We start from the raw sequence: 24,217 nt of genomic DNA on the forward strand, positions 1-24,217 counted from the left end.
CTGTCTCAGAGGCCTCCTTGCACAACCTACACCTTTTATATATACATACATATATATATATATATATATATATATATGTCCGATTTTGTCGATTGGAGCCTGATCTCTCTGGAGCCGGGAAGAAGAAGCTAAGCAAACCCAGCAGATGCTTTGAGCCCTCCATGCCACTAGGGGGCCAAGAAGAAGAAGCACTCTTTCAGCAACAAGGCATCAATTAAGAGAAATAAAAACAACACAAGCACAATGAAAGGAAAACAAGCACAGCACCAGTAATCCCAGATGTTGGGTTTATAGATGTAAGCAGAAGTAGTATTTTTGAACAATGTTATGCATAAAAAGTGGCATTCAATGACCTGAGTAAATTACGCTATTTGGAAGGTATTCGTATAAAGATGTAAAAAGTGGCGTTTTGAAGGCATTTTCGACTAATTTAACAAAAGTCGTAAACTGACATTCTTTGTGTGACTTTTCAGCCGTGATCAAATTTGGCACTTTTCTCTTTCCATACATTTCTGTCGCGCGCGAGATGGTTGAGTGCGCGTGCGCGTTGCTCCGTGGGAAAGCTCCGGCAGGAGAGGATGAGGAGGAGGATGAAGAGAGGGGAGGACACGGCGGCCGTCAGCCCAGTCCGCCGCCGCGGGGTATTTACCGGAAACTCTCCGCTGGAAGATCCGCTCCGGATCCGAGAAAGAACTTCTGATTCCTGGAGGAAATCCGGAGGAGATTCCTGATTCTGGAAAACTTCCGGGACTCTGACGGGTTCGGGTGGTCCAAACCCGGAATGCCGGCTCCGGGTCTCCTCCGGCTCTGACCCGTCTCTCCCCGGGGACTCCCGCCAGCTCTCCCCGCCGCCGGGCGCCATGAGGCGGCCGTGTGGCGACAGCAGCTCGGCGGAGCGGAGCGTCGCTGCGGGCCGTGAGAAGCTTCCTGCGGGGTGAGAACATCCCGTCCTCCCTGGAGAACCTCTAACATCCCATCATTAATTATGACTTTAGAAAGTCAAAATAACTTAAAATTAAAGACAACACTTTGTCATTAACTTTTCTGCTTTTAGAAGAAATATTTTAATCTTTATGAAAATATACCAAGCGTTGATATTTTATTTATTTCGCAGAAATTCTCTCAATTATTTAATCTTAAAATACAAAAAAAATCATTTTAAAACCGGCATATTTTAACATTGAGGCTTTATAATTTCAGGACTTTTTCCAACTAACTGTGTGATCATTCATCATTATTATTTAACTTTTTTAGTTTTTCTTTGTGAAAAAGCAGATCTATCAATTTGTTGTCATAAATGTTAATTTAATTGATTTAAATCTTCCCAATTCACTTCAAATTCAAAAATAATTGATCCCAAAGGGAAGTTTAATGTCATTAATATTAATTCAGATTCTTCAGAGTTATTGTAGATAAAAGAGTTGCTAGTTATTTTTTTGGAGGTTTATTGTAAAGATGTTTAGAAGTTTCTCAAAGTCTTTTCAGTTTGTAGGTCCAGAAACATAATTATTCTTGCTGCTTCATTTCTGTTTTACATAAATAAACAAGAAAAGCTGTAAATTATTTTTTTTGTTCTAAAACAAATAATTAAATCAAACAGAAATGTATAATTGTGATTTATGCAGAAAATACTGAGATCCAACACTGATAGTTAAAATGTTAATAATCAGAATTTGTTTTCATATAAACTGGATTGTTTTAAATGCCAAACAACATTTTAAATGTTTAACCAAAAAGGCTTAAATATTTACTGGCAAACAAAAGAAATTAAAAATGTTTGTTTTTCCTGGATACATTTTGCAGTTTTCTCTGAGATTCCCGGTGAAATTAGGGATTAAAATCAGATTCCAGTGATTTCTGTGGATGTCCTGCAGGGATCCGGTCGGACGCGCGTCTCTAGCGGCGCAGCTGATGGCGAGGAAGCGGCGCAGAGGGGTAGGTTCGCCGTGTCCCGAGGCCCGGAGCCTCCGACGCTCCTTCAGTTTCCTGTCGGTTCCAGGTCATCGAGAAGCGGCGCAGGGATCGGATCAACAGCAGCCTGTCGGAGTTACGGCGACTCGTCCCGACGGCCTGGGAGAAACAGGTCAGCCTGACCTTTGACCTCTCAGCTCCTGCGTTTCTGATGCAGCATCTGTGCAGCAAAATAAACAATAATCACATTTTCTGAATATAATCATGATTTATCACATTTATAATGTCTAAATTACCAGTGAATTTTAGTTTTATAATTAATAAAAACTCGTCTGTCGTCCTTCAAAAAGGACTTTATTTTAAAAAGTTATTTTTAAAATATTTATTTTAAAAATTGCTAAAAAAAAATCTATTTTTTATTACAAAATTAGACATTTTATTTTATTTTTTAAATTTTCTACTATTTATAAAGAAATAGGAAGAGTTTCTAATTTTAAACAGAGATAAATGATCACAGATTAAATAAATTTTACTGGATTTTAACGAATCTGGATCTGCAGCTCAGACGGTTTCCCACCTAAAAACCGTTTAATAAAGTTTTCAGATACAGACTGAACATTTTATTCCTCAAATATTTTCCCTCTGAGGTGAAAAATGGATCCATGAATCACAGCGAAGTGACCCTGAGGAACTCCGCCACAAGAAAAGTGGAAATCAGAACTTTGAAAGAATTTTCTTATTAAATGAAACTAGAATAAATTTACCAGTCTGGTTGTTTAAACAGCCAATCACCAGCCGAGAGAAAACTGACAAAAGTTTAAATGAAAAAACTTTTTCAGAGAATTTTCAATCTGTTAGCATCAGAACGGCTAACGGCGCCGCGCCGCTTCCTGCAGGGTTCTGCCAAACTGGAGAAAGCCGAGATCCTGCAGATGACCGTGGAGCATCTGAAGACGCTGCAGGCCGGAGGGACAGGTAACCACGGCGACGCAGAGACACCTGCAGCAGGTGGGGAGGGACAGGTAACCACGGCGACGCAGAGACACCTGCAGCAGGTGGGGAGGGAGTTCAGCTGCTCCTCCAGCCAGCAATGCAACCACTTCCTGTAGAGGGGTGAATACTTCCTGTATGAGAGCAGATAAATGCTCAACAGGAAGTGATGTCATGTAATTATATTCCTTCAGGTGTTTTTTTAGCGTTAGCCGTTTGGCTAGCTGGTTTGTTTATTAATATTTCTGTTCCTGTAAAAGTGAATAAATTCAAAATGGACGTGTGTGTTGGTCAGGTCAGCAGGAAGCGCTGGTGCTGGACTTCCTGTCTCTGGGCTTCAGGGAGTGTGTGAGCGAAGCGTCCTGCTACCTGAGCGCCGTGGAGCCCCTGGACTCCTGCGACGCGCTGCGGCGCCGCCTGCTGGCCCACCTCAGCTACTGCGCAGCCCAGCGGGACGCCGCCGCCATGGCGGCCCGCCTGCAGCCCCGCCCTCCCCCTTACAGCCACTGGGTGGCGGCGCTGCGCCCGGGCGGCGCCCCCCAGAGGCCGGTGGAACTGCTGCAGACCTCCAGCTCACCTTCCTCCTCCCTGCTGCCCCCCCTTCTCCCCGCACCCCTCTTCTCCTTCTCCGCCTCCTTCCCCATCGCTCTGCCCTTCCTCCCCTCCTCCTCTTCCTCACAGCCCCCCCACCGACCCTGGAGCTCTGAGGTGGGGGCCTTATGACCTCTGACCCCGGCAGCACTTCCTGTCCATGTCTGATGGTTGACTGGAACCAGAACCGGAACCAGAACCAGAACCGGAACCGCCTTCACATCCGTTTCACTGTTTATCTGTTTCCAGCTGTAATGTGAAATTTCTGCTGATAAATTTCTGAACCGAAATTCTGCGACGGAGAATCAGAACCAGCTGAGAAAAAGTTTAAATCCAGAGAAGAAAGTCGCAACAAAATAATGCAGGAATAAAATTATTGTTACCAAAATTAAGAAATAAATTAATTCTTAGCCTGTCTTAGTTTCTGTCTCAGAAAACAAACTTTTGGGTTTTGGGAAAAACATTAAAAGGTGAAACTCTGAATTTGAGGGTATGAATACTTATGACAGCCTGTTTGGTTTTTAGTTTAAACCACATTAAAGGTGCAAAACGTTTTAAAATAATGATTTTCTCATTTTAACGCCTGATGATTCACCAGGGTGTGAAAACTTTATCCACTTTGTTTCCTGCTAATAAACAGAAAATGTGCTGCTAATAGCAGCTAGCATGGCAGGAAGACCACGCCCACTGCAGGTCCACCAATCACAGCAGGCGGGCCTTGTTGTGATGGGCGGGGCTTGTTCAGGTGGGCGGGGCCTCTGGTTGAGGGGAACAGATAAAGCTGTAAAAGTTGATAATTCACTTTATTTTTGTAATTAAACAAAAAATAAAGTGAAAAAAGTTGTAATAATGACGTTAATGTTGTAATGATACAGGAATAGTTGATAATACGACAAAAAGTAATTAATAGTCGTAATACTATGAAAACAGATGTAATAACAAGCATAAAGTCATAACACTATAAGTAATAAAGTTGTGATAACAGCAGTAAACAGAACATAAACGGATCGGCACCAAACAAACGATCCATAAAGGCTGATGGAATAGAAAATAAAACATGACACAGTTTACAGTAAAGCGGCTTCTGGGGCTTTTATTTTGAAAACAAAATAAGGATGAAAGCAAACGTGCCAGTAAAGATTCAGTGGAAGGACGACATGCTGTTTGGACTGAAGATCTTGATCCAGTAACCGTCAGGATCCCGGATGAACGCCAAGTCCTTCATCCTTCCTGCAGGAACCAACAGAGAAAATGATCCCGCTGATCCGCCGTTTGGATCAGAACTGCTGGGACTGGACCAGCCTAAACAGTTACGATAAAAGAGAAGCTAAAAAGGAAATTTACGCTGAAATTAAGTTACTTTATGATCTACTATATTAAATTAACCTTGAGCGCCACCTCCTGGAGAACATTTGAAGCCCAAGAACCAAACTGTTAGTTAAATGCCTCCTGTTGCTCCAACCTGAGGATTCATGGAGAATCTGATCACTTTTTCTCTGAAACTCACCAGAATCTGGTTTCTTAACAAACTCCACTCCCAGCTCTTCAAACAGCCGGCAGGCGGCAGAAACATCAGGAACACTGATGCCGATGTGACCTGGAAGGAGGAAAGCCATCAGCTGCTAGTCGCTAACGTTCAGCTCAGCCTCCAACGGTCCAGTCAAAGGTTAAAGGCAAACTTCTCACCAAATCCTCGCGGCTCCTTGTTCCCGTTATGATACTGCAGCTTTTCATCCAACTCTGAGCCCCAGTTACTGAAGAGAGGAGAAACAAACCAGTTAGCTCTGAAGCAACAAACCAGTTAGCTCTGAAGCAACAAACCAGTTAGCTCTGAAGCATCAAACCAGTTAGCTCTGAAGCAACAAACCAGTTAGCTCTGAAGCATCAAACCAGTTAGCTCTGAAGCAACAAACCAGTTAGCTCTGAAGCAACAAACCAGTTAGCTCTGAAGCAACAAACCAGTTAGCTCTGAAGCAACAAATAGTTAGCTCTGAAGCATCAAACCAGTTAGCTCTGAAGCAACAAACCAGTTAGCTCTGAAGCATCAAACCAGTTAGCTCTGAAGCAACAAACCAGTTAGCCGTGTAGCATCAAACCAGTTAGCCGTGTAGCATCAAACCAGTTAGCCGTGTAGCAGTGTTGTGTTCAAGACCACCCAACCCGAGACCAAGACAAGACCAAGACCAGCGGCCGTGCTACATGACACAATAAAATGTAAAATATGATCGAAATTGCTTCTCAGAATAATCCGAAAGATCCATATTCCCATAAAAACACCTAGATATTAAATACTTAATACATTTTACCAATATTAAATATTCCATTTCTGTGCAAAAATGTGTGATGGTCTCGTGCCATCCCTAAAAAGATAACGCCCTGGGCATTTGCCCATATTGCTCATGTAAGAAACCACCACTGTCTGCACCATTAAACATAGCAATTGAGGCAATGCCCTGACGGTAAATAACGCTCAACTATGAACACTGACCAAGGAGCAACAAGCAAGAAGTAACCAAACAGAAGGCGCTCATCGTGACTGTTTTCACTCTCTATCCCAGTACATGAAGCCAGGTAGTCTGACACCATGGCAGACATTACAGCTGCCACTTTGAACAAAAACAAAGAGCAATGTGCATGCTCTGCGTGCTCTTTCGTTCTTATTTGTTAATTTAAATATCAACGTACATAATTAAATAATGATGCAGTGCACACAGAGCATTACAAGAACAAAGAACGGGTGTTCTGTCAGGTCAGATCGTCATACGCTTAGCACGAACTCACGGTGTTCTGTCAGATCAGCAGACGTTGTCAGATAGTCGTACGCTTAGCTCAGACATGCATACGCTGTCATTACCATATGATTTTATTTAATCAGCAACATAGAATCATGACATAGATCATCATACACTTGGCTATTAACAGTTGTATGGCATCCAGCTGCAGCCAGACCTGCTTTAAATACACTTTACAACCATGACAACACATGTATATCTATATAGTTATCATTGAAAACAATTTAATGACTTATTTTCGTCATAACTTGCTGCATATGCTGAACTGACAACTCCTCTGACGGTCGGACTTCTTAATGCGCATGCGCAGGCATGGTACTCACTGCACGTATGCTATTCTGACAGTGTATGGTAATCTGATAGAACAACGGCTCTCAGTGAGTGACACTCCAGTCCTATCTAATAAGTAAAGAGCCATGGAGAAGAATCGACTGTTTCTGAATGTCACATCACTATATTGCAGACTTTTGGACATAGCGTTGTCCTATATATGCGACAAGTCAGTCAACATCTCCGCACAATAATTCAGGCAGTGAGTGACTTTTTTCATTATAATGCTTATGTGTCTCTGTACAGCTAGCTTTGCTAACATCATGTTAACGGAGCTTACCTTCTTTGAGCTACTTTTCTAAGTGACAAAAATAGTTAGACGTCTCCACCGTCTGTGAAAGCGAAGCGCTGCTGAGTTAGCTGTGGCCATCGGATTTCTTACTATTTATGCAGCGCTATTATATTACTGACGATTAGACAAACATTTTCTGCCGCTGAGAGGAAACCACTGCGCATGTCCTGGAGCGCCGCATGCCAGTGAAAGGTGGGGAGGGGGAGAAACACGTAGTTGCTTGGATTTTAATCGGTGAGTTTTGTATCCACTGAAAACAAAGATGTTAACAAATAAACTGGACAGTATGCTGCACGTTTAGTGGTATTTTCACAGTTGCGGTCTTGACTGGTCTTGAAATAAAATGCCGAGTCCTCAGAGCCCGAGACCATCAGAAAACGGTCTTAAGACCGGACTCGAGACCAAGACCGATCTCGAGTACCACAACACTGCCGTGTAGCATCAAACCAGTTAGCCGTGTAGCAAAGCTCTTCAGAGAAATGGCTGCTCAGTTCAATGTTTTGCTGACCATCTGAAAAGTACGGTGGCCCAGGAGTGACGTAATGCTAAAAGTTTTCACTACATGCTAAAATTAAAACTAAGCTAAAATTGAAGTTATGCTAAAATCTCGCAACACAACATCACAAATACGAAACCATGTTTGTGATGAACTTGCCAGCATAACTTGTGTTGTGGATTTCTGCTGTTCTGCGTTTTGTTGAGCCTTCTGGGCCACCGTAGAAAGTGGGTCATGTTTCAGACTGGAGCACCCAGTAGAGGTCAGGGTTTAAAGGCTGGGATGAAAGCAGTGTGGAAGGACGCTGCAGCCGTTTGAGGTTGTTAAAGAGTGGAAATGTGGGCGTGCATGCTGCGTTACTGCGTGAGCTCCAGCGTTCCCCGGCAGGAGAACGTCCAGGCCGTCCTCTCCAGGCGCTCCGACGGGATCTCCGATTTGCTCTCGTATCCCAGGAAGTAGTGGCTGAAGCTCATGGAGGGGAAGTCGATCTTCTGCAGCAACCTGCAACCCAGACAGGAAGTCAACGCCCGCCGCCTTCAAAGACCGTAGAAACTGTGAGCGCTCACGTCATGCCCAGGACTCTGGTGTAGAAGTCCAGGGAGCGGGCCGGGTCCTTCACCCGCAGCATGGTCTGCTGCAGCATGTAGTCCTGGAGAGGAAACCGCTTTACTGCACTGCTGCAAAAACGCTTCCTGGACCACAAACGTCCCAGGAGGCGAAACAGAACATTGTTGTTCTGAGGCCTTTTTCACTAATCTCATGGTTTAATAATAATGCAAGAACACAAAAATCAATAAACTCTAAAGTCTAATGAACATTTAAAACTGGAGTGGAAAACTTTAAATATCCAGAATAAATAAAACAAATACAATCAACTATGAAATCTCTGAAACAAAGCTGTCCTTCAAAATAAAAGAAACAGCAGCAGAATTAAGAATCCAGTTGTTGGTAGAATGAGAAATTATTGAATTTATTTTCGTTTATGATGCGTTTAATTGGTTATTGGGACAGGCCTACTTCTGGACTGGACCCGTTTCCATCCAATCGTAGGAGTTCCTGTCTGCAGAGGCGTTTCTCTGGAAGGAACCCGATTGGACGAAAAGGACGGCGTCCTTCTCCAAACAGTACTGCCTCACTTCCTCCTTCAGCTGATTGGCTGACGTGAGTCTGGAGTCAGCCGATTGGTCCAATCAATATGAGCTTGACCTCTGTGACCTCCGGTTCTGTCTCAGGGAGTCCAGAACAAGAAGAAACGAAACCAGATAAAGGTTTCGGTTTGAGTTTTTACATTTCCAGATGAAACGTTTCAGTTTGATCATCTCATGAATGATTTTCCTGGGAATAAAGCCGGATCGCTGCTCTTCCTGTGCTTCCCTCTGAAAGGAAAACTTTGGTAACAGAAACTCCGTCTTTATGCTCGGCTTCTCAGCAAACATGTTGCTGCAAACATCCCAGATACCATCAAACTGAGAGAGCTCTGTTCGATCGGCTGACTGGGTCCAGTAACAGACACCTGATTTGATAAAACAAAATAAAAAACCAGAAGAGTCTGAATCCGTCTGCCTGCATTAAAGCCTGAGCGATGAAACCTGGCTGCGTGTTCCCGGGTCTCCAGCCCGGCAGAAATGACGCGCTGCGCCCGTTACCTTGGTGACGGCGGGTCCATCGGAGCAGGCGGCGGACGCAGCGTCGTCCGACAGTCCTCTGCCCGCCATGACTGATGATGATCCTCCTTCACGATGCCTTCAGGCGCTGCTCTGATCATTTCCTCACATGTTGAAACTGGCACAGGTGCCTTCAGGTGCTGCAGGAATGTGGAGCGCCGGGAAAACGACCAGACACACAGACTGTGCAAAAACAGAAAAATCTTTCAAAATAAATATACAAAACTATATCGGTTTGAGTTTAAGTTAAAATATGTTAAATAAATATCTCAAAATTTTAAATATGCTAATAAATTTTAATTTTACATTTTAAGAAAACATTTGCACCTGAATTTGGATCAATTCTGATAAAACATAAAGTTGTTTTAAATCAAATCCAAATTCCTACATAACAGGTAAAATTTCAGAATAAAAGCCTTATTTAATGGTCTCAATTCCACAAAAACATTTCTCATTTAATGATTTATCTTTACTACACTAGAATTTAGAAAGCATTGCATGTAAGACCATTTTTCAAACAAAACGTATTTTTCTTACAAAATCTCACCTTTTTGTTAGGAAACAAAGTTTCTGATGGAGATGTTTCTCATTCATACACAATATTTTTCTAAAATATCAAGACAAATATTCCAATATTTTTCAAACATTTTTAAAGTCTTTACTCTGACTTCTTTCTCTTCCCTCTAATGCCTTTATTTAAAACAGGAAACAAAATAAAACAGAGAAAAGAACAAGACAGAACAATATCTGAGGGCTTTAGAAATTATTAGCAAATTATAAATGTTAAAATTTAAGTTGTAGTCTTTAAAGGGGAGATATAATTTGAATTGAAATTAGTACTGTAGCTTTTTAGCTTCTGGTAAATATCATGTTTGTACAGCACTTTAATATTAGCATCTAACATTAAAGTTAGAAGCTAACATGTGAACAAGTGAACGCACTTTAGCATTCACGTAACCAATTACCATGTCGCTCTTTATTTAGCTTCCCCTAAATATTAGCTAGCCTAGTCAAGTGAAACATTCTGAAACATGTTCAACCACTCAAAGCAGAAACAATAACCTGATATTTCACGTTTTATAAGATGAACAAGCAGAAATAAAATCACATCGTTGAACTTTTTAGGTTTCCTGAACAGAACCTGACCCCAGCATTCAGGAGGAACCTTCTGGTTTCTGGGTCTGAGGTTTCACCCGCATCTCACCTCAGCCGCTCAGCGGAGCGTTTCGGGGCAAAACGACCGTCCCATCATGCTTCAGGCCCAGGACGAGCCCAGACACGAAACCAGACCAACATGAAACTCAGGCCGGGTTTCAACCTGCAGAAACGCGCCAGAGCAAACGGAACACCGGTTCCTTCAGTTGCAGTAACCTGGTGTCCCCATGAGGTGGCAGCACTGAGCATCAGAGGGATCAGCGCTTCAGTTGGCGGTGTTGTAGAAGAAGATGAGGCTCTGCATTTATCATTAGGGCGGCAGGTGAACGAAAGATTTTTGATAGAAAAAGGGGAAATGTTGGATATAAAATGCAGCATTTTATAAAACATAGAGACAGATAGATATACAAATATTTCTCAAAAGTTCCAAATTTAACAAAACAATAAGTGGTGAGCACTCCCACTAATCCTTTAATTAGCACTTTGGCTAACTTTGAAAACATTTAGCTCCACTTAAATTATTTTTCCAGATAAATTCTAAAGCGCTAATTTACTTGGCTGATTTGTAAACTTAGTTCAATAAAGTTTGATTCTTGTCTGTTCAGAATTCTTTGGTTAGACATTTAAATTCATGCTTTTATTTTGACATTCACAACACATTTCCATTTCCTCTCCACAGTAAACATACAGGAACAAAATAAACAGTAGAAAACATACAGAAGTGCATGGCATACGCACAAAAAATAACAGGCGTTACCTCAACTATGAGATCCAAAGCTTGTAATCATAAGAAAAGGCCTCAGAACAAGATATGAACAAATTCAATATTTATGTGCTAGTCATTAATGTGCTACGAAATTCTAAAAATGTTTGTTCGCCAGCAGCTAAACCAAATTAGTTTTAGTAGTAGTGATCACTAAAATGCTGTATCATGGTAATTAGTTAAAGCTAAAGCAACATAGTAATTAGAAGGAGCTACATCAGGGGTGGGCAGTCCTGGTCCTGGAGGTCCGAAGTCCTGCAGCTTTTAATGTCTCCCTGGTCCAACACACCTGGATCCAACAGCTATAAGTTACAGGAGACCCTCCAGGTCTGGAGTTGCCCCTGCCCCCCACCCCTGGTGTAGCTTTTTTTGCTGATCTGCTAACTCAGAGTTTCTCCATCCTGGTCCTCAGCCTCCCTGTCCTCCATGTTTCAGGTGTTTCCCTTCTGCCACCTGAATTGCATCTCTGGGTGATTAACAGGATCTGCAGCTCCTGATGGTCCTGCAGTCATTTGATCAGCTGTTCTGGAACAGAGGCTCATCTAGAACATGCAGAGCAGGGGGGCTGAGGACCAGGTGGAGACACACTGAGCTAAAATATTACAATCATCTTGTTTTTTTATGATCCAGAACCATCAGAACTGAAATCCTGAAACGTCTCCCTCTGCGATTTTAACTGGATTGGGACAATATGCTGCCACTCAGGTCCGTTTGAAGCAGAAACACAAAAATCAACAAGACTCCAACACATTTTATTGTTAACATAAGAATCACTTCACAGCTCTACAAAATGAAGCCCATAAAAAATAATATATTTACAGATGATGTGATGAACTGAAACCAGTCTGTGTGGTCCAGTGGTTCTCCACAGGATCACCTGCGGGCCCGGTGGTTCTCCAGCAGCTGCACCACCAGGCGACTCTTTAACGTAGCTAGCTTGCTGCTGTAGTGCTGCTGCAGGACGGCGGCCAGCCGGCGCCGGAGGCCCTGCAGGCTGGGCAGAGCGCCGCAGTCCGGCACGTTGAGCAGCGTGTGGAAGAAGTCCAGCCACAGGTCGGCGTGGGGTTTCCTGGAGGGAGAGGAGGCGGTTAGGGGGAGAACCGGGCCGGATCCAGAGGGACCGGTGGTTGATCGGGTTACCGTCTGAAGATGCCGTTGGTCTGCCAGACGCCGCCCTCGTTAACGACCTGCATGTAGGTCCCAAACAGCAGGCAGTAGACGGTTCCCGCAATCCCAAAGTAATCCGTCTGGAAACAGAGCAGATTTGTATTCACACCCTGGTCCGGGTTCTGGTGGTTCTGATGACCTGAACCCAGAGTTCACTCTGATCCAGAATTAATCTGCAGCCAATAATTCAGCTTTGACTTTTTAATGGAGTTCAGAAATCATTCTGAGGGTCAAAGATCAAACTTTTCTCTGACTGGTTCATCTCAGACTGCCTTTCACTCATTGGCTGTTCAACATGGAAGCTCTGCTTCTGATTGGTCGGACCGCCACAGCTCAGCCAATCGGTGCCGTGGATTCATCACTTTAAAGCATTATTATAGAAATGTGATCAGATTAGGGCTGAAACGATTCCTCGAATGATTCGAGTACCTTGATTACTAAAATTCCTCGAGGAAAATTTACCTGCCTCGAAGCTTCGTTAATTTATGTTTTATTAGTTAGCGCACCGTGTTCCGGCCGGGACTTCATTTGCGTTGCGCGGAGCTCTCACTTCCGCCTCTGAGTTGTTGACAAGAGCTAAGTCTCAGCGGCATAAAGTCCAATCTTCAAGATTGGCCCGTGGGGATTTTATTGATTGATGATAATGCCCGACTTTTTATCGTTTTTGGGGAACCAATAAGCATCCTTAAAATGACTGGGGGTGATGCCTGGAGTACGGCAGCATTTCTCCTCCGGGGCTGCTGGTTGAAAGCGAACGGCGGGAAGAGCGCTGAGGTGAGCGGATAGCCTGAACAGGGCGGGCGGCTGAGTAGCTGATGCTTACCGTGTAAATGTAGCTTTACCGACGAACCGCACAATAAATTTCATATCCCGGTCTGAAGAAACGGGTGGCGGAGCGCATCGTACATGGCTGGTAGATGAGTTTCTGAGTGTGACCAGTGAAGGTGTCGTAAATATCCCGTATTGCTTCCCCCCGTGTTCGTCCCCCGGTCTAACGGTTCGTCAGTCCGCTGGTCTATTTCCTCCCCTCCACCCCATGTTCGTTCATTCGCCCTCTCCTCCCACTCCAGGCGGCATTTCCCGTATTTTCAAACCCAAAGCGTGACAGGTTAGGTGGCAAGGTGAGTTTAATTAATCTATTAAACTCACTGAAGATGAATACATAAACTAAAAGCTGGATTGTAGACATTTTTATAAGCATATTTGTGAGCCTGCCTCTTTGTTAAATTCAATATAATTTCAGATTTTTCTATAACTTTTCTTCTGGTTAACTTAGAAAGTGAGCTATTATTGTTACAGGTTAGTTTTCTAAACTACAAAAAAGCAACTGTTAGGGATGCCAAATATGAAAAATTGGACTGATATTGATATCTGATAGTAACACCGGTATTATGCCAGATTTACCAATATTTCATTTTATAATTTTTTTTTATCCGATTACTCGATTAATCGTAAGAATAATCGATAGATTACTCGATTACTAAAATATTCGTTTAAAACAGCCCTAGATCAGATGTGTCCAGTTTCATTAACATATAATTATATTAAGAAATAAAAGTATTAATTATTAAGGAATACATACATTTTTTTACATTAATAAATAAATGAGTACAAACTGAAACATTTACCAACCCATCAATAAGTGATGAAATACAAAATGAATGTTAACTAATTAAAGATTAAAATGATCAATAAATATAAATAATAATGTAAATGCATATAATAAATATACTAAATAAATTGATGGAGAAAGTTTTACCAAACCTAACTGTAGCAATATTATAATTAAATAAAACCTAATAATGAAATAGAACAATAAATAAATATGAGAATAAATGAAACTAAAAAAATAAATATAAAATTTTTTATATATATATTTTGTTCATCCAGTTCTGACTTTTACTTTTCATTAATTTCTTATTACTGATTAATTCGATTTTTAATAAATCTCCTTTAGTTTGTTACTGGCAGGCCCAGAGTCCAACCGAAGCCCCGCCCCTCTCCAAGCCCCCCCATCTCCAAGCCCCGCCCCTCTCCAAGCACCGCCCCCTCCAAGCCCCGCCCCCCTCTCCAAGCCCCCCCATCTCCAAGCCCCGCCCCTCTCCAAGCCCCGCCCCCCCTCTCCAAGCCCCGCCCCTCTACCTGGTAGCTCCAGGGTTTCCCGCTCAGCATCTCTGTGCACTGGAAGCCGGATGTCAGACACCTGGCGGTGAACGCAGTGCATTCTGGGAACAGCGCCATGTCGATGCTCTGACCCAGATCGATGAGGACGAGGCCGTGGTCCACACCGTCCGCGTCGAAGCTCCGGTTCTCCAGGAACCTGGAGGGGCGGGACGACGGCGTCAGACAGGCCGGAACCAGAACCAGAACAAGCAGACGGACCCACCTCTCTCCAAGCAGAAAGTTGTCAGGTTTGATGTCGGCGTGGACGATATGCGCGGCGTGCAGCTGCTCCACGGTGTGCAGGATGCAGATGGCGAAGTGAAGCACGAGGGGCGGCGGCATCACCCTGTCGCTCTGCGCCCGGAACAGGTTAACGGCGTTCTGCGGCGAGAAAACAAATACAGAGAGCGTTACCGAGGCGACACGGAGCGTTACCGAGGCGACACGGAACGTTACTGAGGCGACACGGAACGTTACCGAGGCGACACGGAACGTTACTGAGGCGACACGGAACGTTACTGAGGCGACACGGAACGTTACCACAGCCACACGGAACGTTACTGAGGCGACACGGAACGTTACCACAGCCACACGGAACGTTACTGAGGCCACACGGAACGTTACCACAGCCACACGGAACGTTACTGAGGCCACACGGAACGTTACCACAGCCACACGGAACGTTACTGAGGCGACACGGAGCGTTACCACAGCCACACGGAACGTTACTGAGGCCACACGGAACGTTACCGAGGCGACACGGAGCGTTACCGAGGCGACACGGAGCGTTACCGAGGCGACACGGAACGTTACCGAGGCGACACGGAGCGTTACCGAGGCGACACGGAACGTTACCACAGCCACATGGAGCGTTTACCGAGGCGACACGGAGCGTTACCGAGGCGACACGGAACGTTACCGAGGCGACACGGAGCGTTACCGAGGCGACACGGAGCGTTTACCGAGGCGACACGGAACGTTACCGAGGCGACACGGAACGTTACCGAGGCGACACGGAGCGTTACCGAGGCGACACGGAACGTTACCGAGGCGACACGGAGCGTTACCGAGGCGACACGGAGCGTTTACCGAGGCGACACGGAACGTTACCGAGGCGACACGGAGCGTTACCGAGGCGACACGGAGCGTTACCACAGCCACACGGAGCGTTTACCGAGGCGACACGGAGCGTTACCAAGGCGACACGGAGCGTTATCGAGGCGACACGGAGCGTTACCGAGGCGACACGGAGCGTTACCGAGGCGACACGGAACGTTACCGCAGGAAAACAACTGTAGCTGGGGCAGCACGTGGGGCGGGACGCACCAGCAGGGTGCCGTAGTTGTGCAGCTCCCCCAGCATGATGCTGCCGTCCAGGAACAGGTGAGCGGAGCGGATGCTGCCAAACAGGTGGCGCACAGAAGGAGGCAGGCGGGCGTCTAGACAGGTGTTGATGTAAAACTCCCAGGGATTGGCCGGTTTCTGCACCTGAGGAAGACAGGAAGTGATGACATAGAAAGGAGGAAATAAAAGGAAGTGAGTAAAGCTAATATGAGCTAAAGAAGGAAGCAAAGCAAGGACAGAGGGAAGGAGAGCAGGAAGTGTTGCGGCGCCCCCCCCTCCTGACCTTCAGCACCATCCTGTCGGAGGTCGCGGGGTCGGTGGCCTGGAAGACCGTGGCGAAGGCTCCCTGCCCGAGGACGGCGTCCACCCTGAGGGACGACGATCCTGCAGGACGAGAGACAGCAGGACGTCTGAGAAGGTCCTACTCAAAGTTTCCACATCTCCCCTGTTTATCAGTTTAACTGATTTTCTGTCAGCTGGAAATTAAAACGTTGTTTAACAATTTACTGCTAAAAATCTGAAAAGTGTGGAGCGGGTTTATATCATCTGTGGCTCAGTTAGACTGAGCTTTCATGTCCTTCTGCAAATTCTTAGTCAAAATCAGATCTTTGACTAGGCCATTCTGCTTTGATCTAAACCATAATATCCTGGTTTTAGCTCCATCATTCTTCCCACAGCATGATGCTGCCACCGCCGTGTTAGGTGTGAGCCAACCAGATCAGACCAAATCAGCAGGAACTCTTTCACCCTAAAAACATCAGGGTGTGAATTCAGGTGCATGCCACACTTTTCAGCTGTTTATTTGCTACTTATGTTGGTTTGACTCATTAAAGTTTGTTATGTGAGCGTTCAGGCTGTGACCTCTGACCCCGCTGGTCCTACCCATGCTGAGGGTCTTCTTGGGGCCGATGCTGGGGACGGCGCAGGGCCAGCTGTAGCAGCAGGGGTGAGAGGTCAGCGGTGGGTGGAGCCGGGACAGCAGCTCAGAGATCCGGTCGGGGTCCCAGGGGTCGGACACCAGCTGGAGGTCGTCGGGCGCCGCCGGGCTCATGGGGACGTCCCGGGTTCTGGCGGTGCAGGCCGAACCGGGTCGGCAGGGACTCAGGAAGGCGTCCAGGTCCGGCTCTGCTGAGGCCTTGGGGGCGCACTGCGGGCTCATGGGAACGTCACCGAGCCGGTTCTGGTCCGGTTCTGGGCTGCCGGGCCTCTCTGGGTCCTCCAGGATCTGAAACGGTTCTCTGATAGGCCTGAGCGGGTTCTGCGGAGGGCTGGCGTTCGTCTCCCAGCCGGCGGCCCCGGAGGCCTCGGCCGGGCAGAGCGTCTGGTCCCTGAAGGAGAGCAGGGCGGGCGGCGGCGGCTGCGTCATGCTGAGGCAGGAGGAGGCGAAGCCGTCGGCCATGATGGTCCCCTGCCGCGCCGAGGGCGGCAGCAGCGGAGCGCCAGCCGCCGCCGCGTCATCAGCTGGACTCTGCTCCATGATGGGGCTGAGGGAGAACCAACCAATCACTTCATACCAATAATACACTGCTTCTTTATTTCACGTAGCTGCTAAGCTAGAGAAGCAACTAGCATGCTAGCGCCAAAATGCTAACAAAACAGGATAGTTATTTTGTCTCTCAAAACATCGACTACATACGACTGGTTGGTGGAAGAACAAATATTAGCTGATAAAAACTGTCTGTGAATCATATTCATGCGCTTGTTTGATTCTAGCAACCTGGCATTAGACACTTTATTGCTCGTGCACCGCCACCATGTGGTGAAACTTGGTACAACGCCTACAGTCAGAATACTTTCACCTGTGAACAGGTAAACTCTGAAAAAACAGCCAAGCAGGGTGGTGGACAGGCCAAGGTGAAGTACAGACACCAACTTAGCAACTTTGTTGACATATTTAGCAAATTTAGTGACAAATCTAGAAACCTAAAAAAATTAAAAAGAGGCATATGACAACTACCTACTTCTAAAAAAAAGTGACTCGTGATAAATCTAGTAACTTGTTTTTGAAAACAGGTGAGTAACAACAAATCCACCGACTATTTCGAAAAAAAAAAAGCAACTAATGTAGCGACTCTTTGAAAGAAGGGCCGACTGTGGCCCCTTCAGTCAATCGGAAGGTTGAAGGTTCGATTCCAGCCTCAAGTCACCAAGGGACTCAACCCCAAACTGCCTACCGATCTGGGGTCGGCGTATGAATGTGTGAGTGTTTGAGTGCGAATGAATGAATGTGACTGTAAAGCGTTTCATCAGTTCAGTCCATTAGAATTAGTGACTGAATCAGTTGTGACCCCATGCTGGCCTGAAGTCGGCTCACCTGAGCTTTTTCGTCTGTCGTCTGATGAAGACGTTTTCGTCATCGCCGTCTCCGTTATTCTCTGCAGGAACATCAGAATCAGAACCTCATCCAGTGAAGCATCATGGAGGCGGCGGAGGAGGCGGAGCCTCTGCCCGTACCTTCAGCCAGGAAGAAGCAGCCGCTGAACGGCGTTTTGTGAGCGAACGGCGTGGAGACGAACTGGGCCAGCGGGGCGAAGTCGGTGGTGCTGTTGGGGCAGGCGGCCAGCGAGTTGTAGCGCGCGCCCCACATGGTGCTCTCGTCTGGGATCAGCTCCGACGGCGTCTCCTGGTGGACACGGACAGGGATTCAGCCCGACAACCGCCAGCACCAGCTGGACCAGAACCACTGGAGATTCCTAACAACCGTCCGAAACTCACGTTGGGTCTGTCCGCCCTCGGCCCACTGAGTTCTGTCAGAGCCCTGGCCGGTTTGGACCGCTCAAACGGAACCGTGGCGCTGAAGGAAACAAAAACATCAAATCAGTCCATGTGTTACCATGGTTACAGATGATAAATGTCCAAAACTGAAACAGGAGGAGCAAGAGTCGTTCCAGCTGCAGAGAAAGATCAAAGATGGAGGAAGAAAATCAAGAACAAAAAAGATAAAAACAGAAAGAAAAGCAGAAGGAAAGGAAGTAAGGAAGGGAACAAGGATGTTACCGTCTCTTTAAGGAGGCTCCAGGAACCTCTGATGATGAGGAAGAGGAGGAAGGTTTACCTGCCGTTCTCTTTGTCTTCATAGTCCTGGAAGATGGTGAACGGGGCGGAGGCCGGCGGCTCCGGTACCAGCGGGACCACTGTGACCAGGGAAGGAGAGAACGGGTCAGAACCCGGCTAACCAGAACCAGCCTGCAGTTCTACAGATCCAGAACATTTACCGCCAGTCTCCAGGTCCGGGTCGGGCTCAGAGGCTCCCTGGAACGGCTCGTCCAGGAAGGTCGGAGCCTGGAACATGTCCATGATAACGCCTAGAGAGAACCGGGTCAGAACCAGAACATGATGACGCCTAGAGAGAACAGGGTCAGAACCAGAACCAGGACAGCAGGAGTGGGCTCTCACCCAGGGCCTCCCGCGTGTTGACGGTGGGCGACGGCAGGGCCCTGGAGGGCGTGGCCTGGACGAAGCCCAGAGAGGAGTTGGGCGTGACGTGGGAGAAGTTGGCTGCTCCTCCCTGAGACACTGGAACGATGAAGAAGATGAGGTGAGGATGAAGAGCAGGAAGAAGGAGGAGGGCAATGAAGACTCACCATCCAGCTTCTGCTCAGGTTCTGGTACCAGACCGCAATGCCTGATGGGAAATATGGAGGGTCAGAGAGTTTAAGGAAGTCGTGTGAGTTTCCCCTCCGGAGGTCGTCAGGTACTCACAGCGGCGCCTCGCCGAGCTCGTCTGGGTTCCTCTGGGCTGATGACCCGGGAGCCTGAGGTTCTGCTGCGCCGCTGCAGTCGGACAGGACCGGGGGTGGGCGGGTCGCCTCAGAACCAGAACCGGTACCGGCAGCCTCCTGGATCAGGCTGAGGTCGGAGTGAAGCCTCAGGCCGACGGAGCGACGGGAACGAGAGGAGGAGGAGAAGATGGAGGCCTGGAGGGGAAACATCACCGGGTTACCTGGATCAAAGGTCACATGATGAGACAGAGAGAGGACGGAATAGAAGGCAGAGAGAAAGAAGGACAGAAAGGCGGCCATTGCTCCGTCTCCATGGTGACCTGCAGCGTTGCGCAGTGAGATCCTCCGCAGGCCTCCAGGCCCTGGTTGACCTGCTGCAGCATGCTCTGCAGCCTCTGCACCTCCTGCTCCTGCTGCCACAGCTGCCGCTGCACTGCAAGGACAACACCAGAACGGGTCACTTCCTGTCTCAGGGAGAACCGGGTCGCTTCCCGTCTCAGGGAGAACCGGGTTCTTACTGTTCTCCCTCCGCTCCCGCTCCTGCCTCTCCCGGATCTTCCTGAAGTATTTCTCGGCCCGGACCTCTTCGAAGCAGAACTCGGTGCCGTCGTGGACCAACGCGTCCTCGCTGTACTCGGAGACCGTCCGGGCAGCGGCATCCTGACTGGGACGTTGCATCCCCGACGTCTCGGCACGGGACGCGCTGCGGACAGCACCACAGGTGAGCGGACACCTCGTTAAGACCAGGACTAACGAGCTCAGAGGACTAACGAGCTCAGAGGACTAACGAGCTCAGAGGACTAACGAGCTCAGAGGACTTACGTCGTGACGGTTCTTCTCAGAGGCAGTTTGGATGGAGAGCCAGCGGCGGCCTGGACAGAACCAGAGGTTTAGTGGGTCATACTGGTGCAACAGTTGCAAAACGTAACAGACCGGAACCTTTTTCTGGGGAGACATCTGATTGGTCAGCTGGGAGTTCTGCAGAGGGACTCGGGCTCCTGTCCAATGAAACACAGGAAGAATCAGCAGCTGATCCAACATGGTATCATGAGAGAATCGGGTCGACAGACTCTCACCCGACGCTGGAGGCTCGGTTCTGGTTCTGCTCTGGAACTGCCTGCAGGTCACACTTCACAATCAGCATAAACTACACTCGCCAAACCTCCGCTAATCTGCTAATATGCTAACAGCAGAACTAATTTTCAGCTTAAAATTAAATTTGTGCTCAAGACTTGTAGTCTTTAAAGGAAATATGCCTTTTAAGGGTAGCGCTTTAGCATTAGCTTCCCTTAATGCCATGTTGGTAGCGCTTTAGCATTAGCTTCCCTTAATGCCATGTTGGTAGCGCTTTAGCATTAGCTTCCCTTAATGCCATGTTGGTAGCGCTTTAGCATTAGCTTCCCTTAATGCCATGTTAGTAGCGCTTTAGCATTAGCTTCCCTTAATGCCATGTTGGTAGCGCTTTAGCATTAGCTTCCCTTAATGCCATGTTGGTAGCGCTTTAGCATTAGCTTCTTCTACAAACACTGTTGGTTTAGCGGGTTAGCTGTACTCACCTGTACTCATGGAGCAGCGTGTCCGCCGGCTGCGCCTGGTTCTCCAGAGCCTTCAGGTAAACGGCGTCAGCCTGATCCTTCATTCCCTTCTGCTCAAAGTGCCGAGCCCAGGCCAGGTACAGAGCCGCCGTCCTGCTGCCGACGCCGCGACTGAAGACGTGAGCGTACAGGGTGGCGGGGTCCGCGCAGTAACTGGCCTGGAAGACACGGTTTCCATGGAAACCTGAGCAATGCAACGCAGCTTCCAGCGTCAGGGATGACAACAGTACCAGACCTTCATCACTGAAAACCTGATTCAATTAAATCTGCAGAAGACTGAGATACTAAAGAAGGAAGGAAGGAAACAAGGAAGCAAGGGTGGAACAAAGAAGTAAGGTAAAAAGGTAAAGGTAATCTTGTTTTTATCGCATATTTTCAGCAACAAGGCAATACAAAGTGCTTTACAAGATTTAAAAGAAAATACAAACAAGGAAGGAAAGAAGGAATGAAGTATGGAACCAAGAAAGAAAGGAGCTAATTAAGTAAGGATGAATCAATTCTGATTAATAAACTTCTGGTTGGATTTTAATGAAAACATTCAGATTCACCAAGCTAACCTAAAACTCACCAAATCACACCTCCATGTTTCTCCATCAGTAAACTTAAAGGACACTCTCGCTGTTTGAGGAAACTAGCTGTAACTAGTTCTAGTTAGCTCTAAGAAACTCGAACCAATCAGGATGAGCGGTTCGGTCCTGCTGCTCAGCGCCGGAACAACGAGTCTGACTTACACATCTGATGCAGTAGTTGACGTAGCGGACGTCGTTGGCATATTGATCCACGTTGAGGAATCTCTGGACCAGCGCGTCAAACACCAGCGACATCTCACTGCTGCCCCCTGCTGGCTGCCTCTGCTCCAGGAAGTCCACAAACCTACAGGAACAGAAAAGTCAAAAACAAAGCAAGCAACGTTTCTCTGGGGCAGCAGGCAAATATTTTGTTCAACTGAATTTGTATGTATTCATTAGTCTTCTTCGCATTCTTTACTGTATTTATGTGAACTTGTAATGTCATTTGAACTTCCTTAGCCTGTAGCAACAAACAATGAGTTAATTGCTTGATAAATTAACATGAGCTTCATTTCAACTCAGATGATTAATATTTTCTAATACAATTTTCCCCAGAGACATCATAATCCATTTTATTTGTGGTTTGGCTGGATGTGGTTTTATTTCTGGTTTAGGTTATTGTGTTTTATTTTGGTTATTTAAAATGTCTTCCATTTCTACTGTTGAGCGGTCATTACAAAATTAAAGTTTATTGGCTTCTGAGAGAACAAACTTGCATTATTATATTGAAATTGGGTTATATTTTTGGTTTCATTTTGTGTTTTTGTTGTTGAGATTTCATGGATGTGTCCGTTTCTATAAATATGTTCAAGACTGAATTAAAATCAGGGCTACCTCAAAACCTTCACTGAAATAAAGAAAAATGTCCTATATGATAAATAAAATAATTATTTTTCAGAAATTTGTTACATCTTTTCCAGTTTCTAAAACCCATTTTATATCCACCTCTTGGTTAAAGCTGTCAAGATTTCAAATTGTTCCACAAAAATCAGAGGAGACTTCTTAGCGGCTGAATTAACTCATCAGAACAGACAAAATGGTATTATTCAAAACTGAAGACAATTTGATTTTGAACTCAAGCTCATTTATATGTCTTAAATTCTAATCTACCTCGGTTCGGATTAAAACAGCAGAATTAGCGGAACGATTTACCTGTCCCACGGATCCAGCGGGTCGTCTCCGCTGTAGGAGGCCAAACTTTCTTCAAAACACCTAAATAAGGGGAAATATGGAGACAACGTTAAGGAGGAAAGCCCAGCGTCCAAAATATAGCTAATAACTGGTATTAGCTACAGGAGGCTAACTCGGGCTAACGTTTATACCGTAAATACGAAGCGATATCCATCTCAGCTCGGGCTAAAACTTGGCTCACTATTAATATATTCACCTTATGGATAAATAGAGATTATATTACTGTGTAAATTTCTAATTGTTATAAGCACTTTAACTACAATAACAATTCCTGTTGCTGCCTCTGTTCCTGTTACGTTTGAAATTTCGCGCTCAACCAATGAGCGTCCAACAATGCATATAAGGTACGCCCCTGATGAGAAACAGGAAGTGACGTACAGAGCTGCGGAGCTTCTTGTCAGCTTGTCAGTACAAACAAAACTAGCTTAAATTAAACCAAAATAATAATAATAATAATAATAATAAAAATAATGATAATAATAATAATACTAAAAATCACAAAGTAAAATACATTGAGTCAAAATAAAATAAATCATTTTTTTTTAAAGTGACAGTCATGAATTGTTCATGGACTAATCATTAAAATGATAAAATACAGATAACTTGTCCTTCCTCCTGACTCCTGTCACAGGGTTTTTTGTTTTCTAGCTTTCACTTTCAAAAGTTAAGCTAGGCACTGGTGGTAACATCTTGTGGAGCCCTCAGATAGAGATGGTCATGTCTTTCCTACCGATCCTCTCATGAAGTTGTTTAAAAGTTAGAAAACTGTTGGTTTCACCAAAAATATTTTCAGAAGCAGTTTCCAGCAGACTGTGCTAATGGAAAGCAATGAATGGTGCATTAAAGTATTAACCAACACAAGAAAACAGTGATAAAAGCACCGGGGGAGATAAGGGGCTCAGAAAGATGGAGGGAAGATGAGAGAAAAAACATAAAAATTTACTATAATAATATTTTGTATCATAATTATAATATTTATCATCAAATTTAACCTGTTTTTTTATCATTAATGTAAAATAGAAGTTAAAATAACATTGGAATGTTATTTTCCATGCTCATATCTTTCTTATTAGCTGTCAGGCTGCTTTGCTGATTGTGTAGCAGAGTGAAATGGAAAAGTTTCTGACCAGAAAAGAACTCATGCCTGATTAAAGTAGCAAGGCACAATATGAATGTAATAAGTACTGAATAATAATAATAATAATAATAAGTGAGAAAAACATTCAAAAGTTAATGTTTCTTCACATATTTTGGTATGAGGAACTTCTGCAATGTCAAATACTTGATAAACTTGCCTAGGAAAATTGGAACAGATTAAGCTGACTTTGAGTCTGTCTATATTACTGGAAGGATTGGGGTGAATTGGAATCCGTTATGGGATCTCTGACTATCTTCACTGAATTATTATTGTCTGTAACTTTATTACTGTGTTGTGCTTTGTTATTACCATTTGGCGGGTAATTTGTGGTGCATTACTGCGTT

General features: G+C 45.6%; 3 protein-coding genes across 7 annotated transcripts; 1 reads left to right on the top strand and 2 right to left on the bottom strand.

Moving 5' to 3' along the window:
• Nucleotides 1-541: 541 nt before the first annotated feature.
• hey2 (hes-related family bHLH transcription factor with YRPW motif 2) lies at nt 542-3,907 on the top strand. The gene is made up of 5 exons (XM_088001926.1): nt 542-934; nt 1,875-1,935; nt 2,000-2,083; nt 2,808-2,886; nt 3,197-3,907. Exons 1-5 carry the CDS (start codon nt 861-863, stop codon nt 3,622-3,624), a joined length of 726 nt encoding a protein of 241 aa, XP_087858052.1. The 5' UTR covers nt 542-860; the 3' UTR covers nt 3,625-3,907.
• A 651-nt stretch (nt 3,908-4,558) lies between these two features.
• LOC106909125 (lactoylglutathione lyase-like) lies at nt 4,559-10,436 on the bottom strand. Of its 5 annotated transcripts, none has more exons than XM_088001927.1 (7): nt 10,271-10,436; nt 9,049-9,249; nt 7,969-8,094; nt 7,763-7,903; nt 5,179-5,246; nt 5,000-5,089; nt 4,559-4,794 (listed from the first exon to the last, which is right to left on the bottom strand). In XM_088001927.1, the coding sequence occupies exons 2-7, from the start codon at nt 9,165-9,167 to the stop codon at nt 4,634-4,636; spliced, it is 705 nt and encodes a 234-aa protein (XP_087858053.1). In that variant the 5' UTR covers nt 9,168-9,249; nt 10,271-10,436; the 3' UTR covers nt 4,559-4,633. The 5 variants fall into 5 exon arrangements, with proteins under 5 accessions (XP_087858053.1, XP_087858054.1, XP_087858056.1 ...); XM_088001928.1 differs by having other exon boundaries at nt 4,559-4,722; nt 10,271-10,415; XM_088001930.1 differs by lacking the exon at nt 10,271-10,436 and having other exon boundaries at nt 7,969-8,051; nt 9,049-9,218.
• Nucleotides 10,437-11,717: 1,281 nt separating this feature from the next.
• bub1 (BUB1 mitotic checkpoint serine/threonine kinase) lies at nt 11,718-23,041 on the bottom strand. Its single transcript, XM_014975431.2, has 24 exons — nt 22,867-23,041; nt 22,697-22,756; nt 21,707-21,848; nt 20,937-21,133; nt 20,457-20,497; nt 20,320-20,378; nt 20,203-20,252; nt 19,899-20,083; nt 19,701-19,813; nt 19,361-19,575; nt 19,243-19,283; nt 19,055-19,174; nt 18,874-18,963; nt 18,714-18,792; nt 18,374-18,452; nt 18,113-18,281; nt 17,973-18,033; nt 16,541-17,142; nt 15,942-16,042; nt 15,641-15,802; nt 14,538-14,695; nt 14,294-14,471; nt 12,125-12,231; nt 11,718-12,053 (listed from the first exon to the last, which is right to left on the bottom strand). Exons 1-24 carry the CDS (start codon nt 22,887-22,889, stop codon nt 11,858-11,860), a joined length of 3,228 nt encoding a protein of 1,075 aa, XP_014830917.2. The 5' UTR covers nt 22,890-23,041; the 3' UTR covers nt 11,718-11,857.
• Between the last annotated feature and the right edge of the window lie 1,176 nt (nt 23,042-24,217).

Source organism: Poecilia mexicana, unplaced genomic scaffold, assembly GCF_051168715.1.
Source record: "Poecilia mexicana isolate PSO_F unplaced genomic scaffold, ASM5116871v1 scaffold_21, whole genome shotgun sequence".
Lineage (NCBI taxonomy): Eukaryota > Metazoa > Chordata > Actinopteri > Cyprinodontiformes > Poeciliidae > Poecilia > Poecilia mexicana.

Excerpts from the sequence above, each read along its gene's own strand:
- hey2 (XM_088001926.1), top strand. The coding sequence starts at position 861 with ATGAGGCGGCCGTGTGGCGACAGCAGCTCGGCGGAGCGGAGCGTCGCT. Across the intron at positions 2,084-2,807 it reads CGACGGCCTGGGAGAAACAG|GGTTCTGCCAAACTGGAGAA; the intron begins GTCAGCCTGACC and ends CGCTTCCTGCAG. Across the intron at positions 2,887-3,196 it reads GCTGCAGGCCGGAGGGACAG|GTCAGCAGGAAGCGCTGGTG; the intron begins GTAACCACGGCG and ends TGTGTTGGTCAG.
- LOC106909125 (XM_088001927.1), bottom strand. The coding sequence starts at position 9,167 with ATGATCAGAGCAGCGCCTGAAGGCATCGTGAAGGAGGATCATCATCAG. Across the intron at positions 5,247-7,762 it reads GGAACGCTGGAGCTCACGCA|TAACTGGGGCTCAGAGTTGG; the intron begins GTAACGCAGCAT and ends TCCTCTCTTCAG. Across the intron at positions 5,090-5,178 it reads CAAGGAGCCGCGAGGATTTG|GTCACATCGGCATCAGTGTT; the intron begins GTGAGAAGTTTG and ends TCCTCCTTCCAG.
- bub1 (XM_014975431.2), bottom strand. The coding sequence starts at position 22,889 with ATGGATATCGCTTCGTATTTACG. Across the intron at positions 20,253-20,319 it reads AGATGTCTCCCCAGAAAAAG|GCCGCCGCTGGCTCTCCATC; the intron begins GTTCCGGTCTGT and ends GGTTCTGTCCAG. Across the intron at positions 20,084-20,202 it reads CTGAGAAGAACCGTCACGAC|CGCGTCCCGTGCCGAGACGT; the intron begins GTAAGTCCTCTG and ends TGCTGTCCGCAG.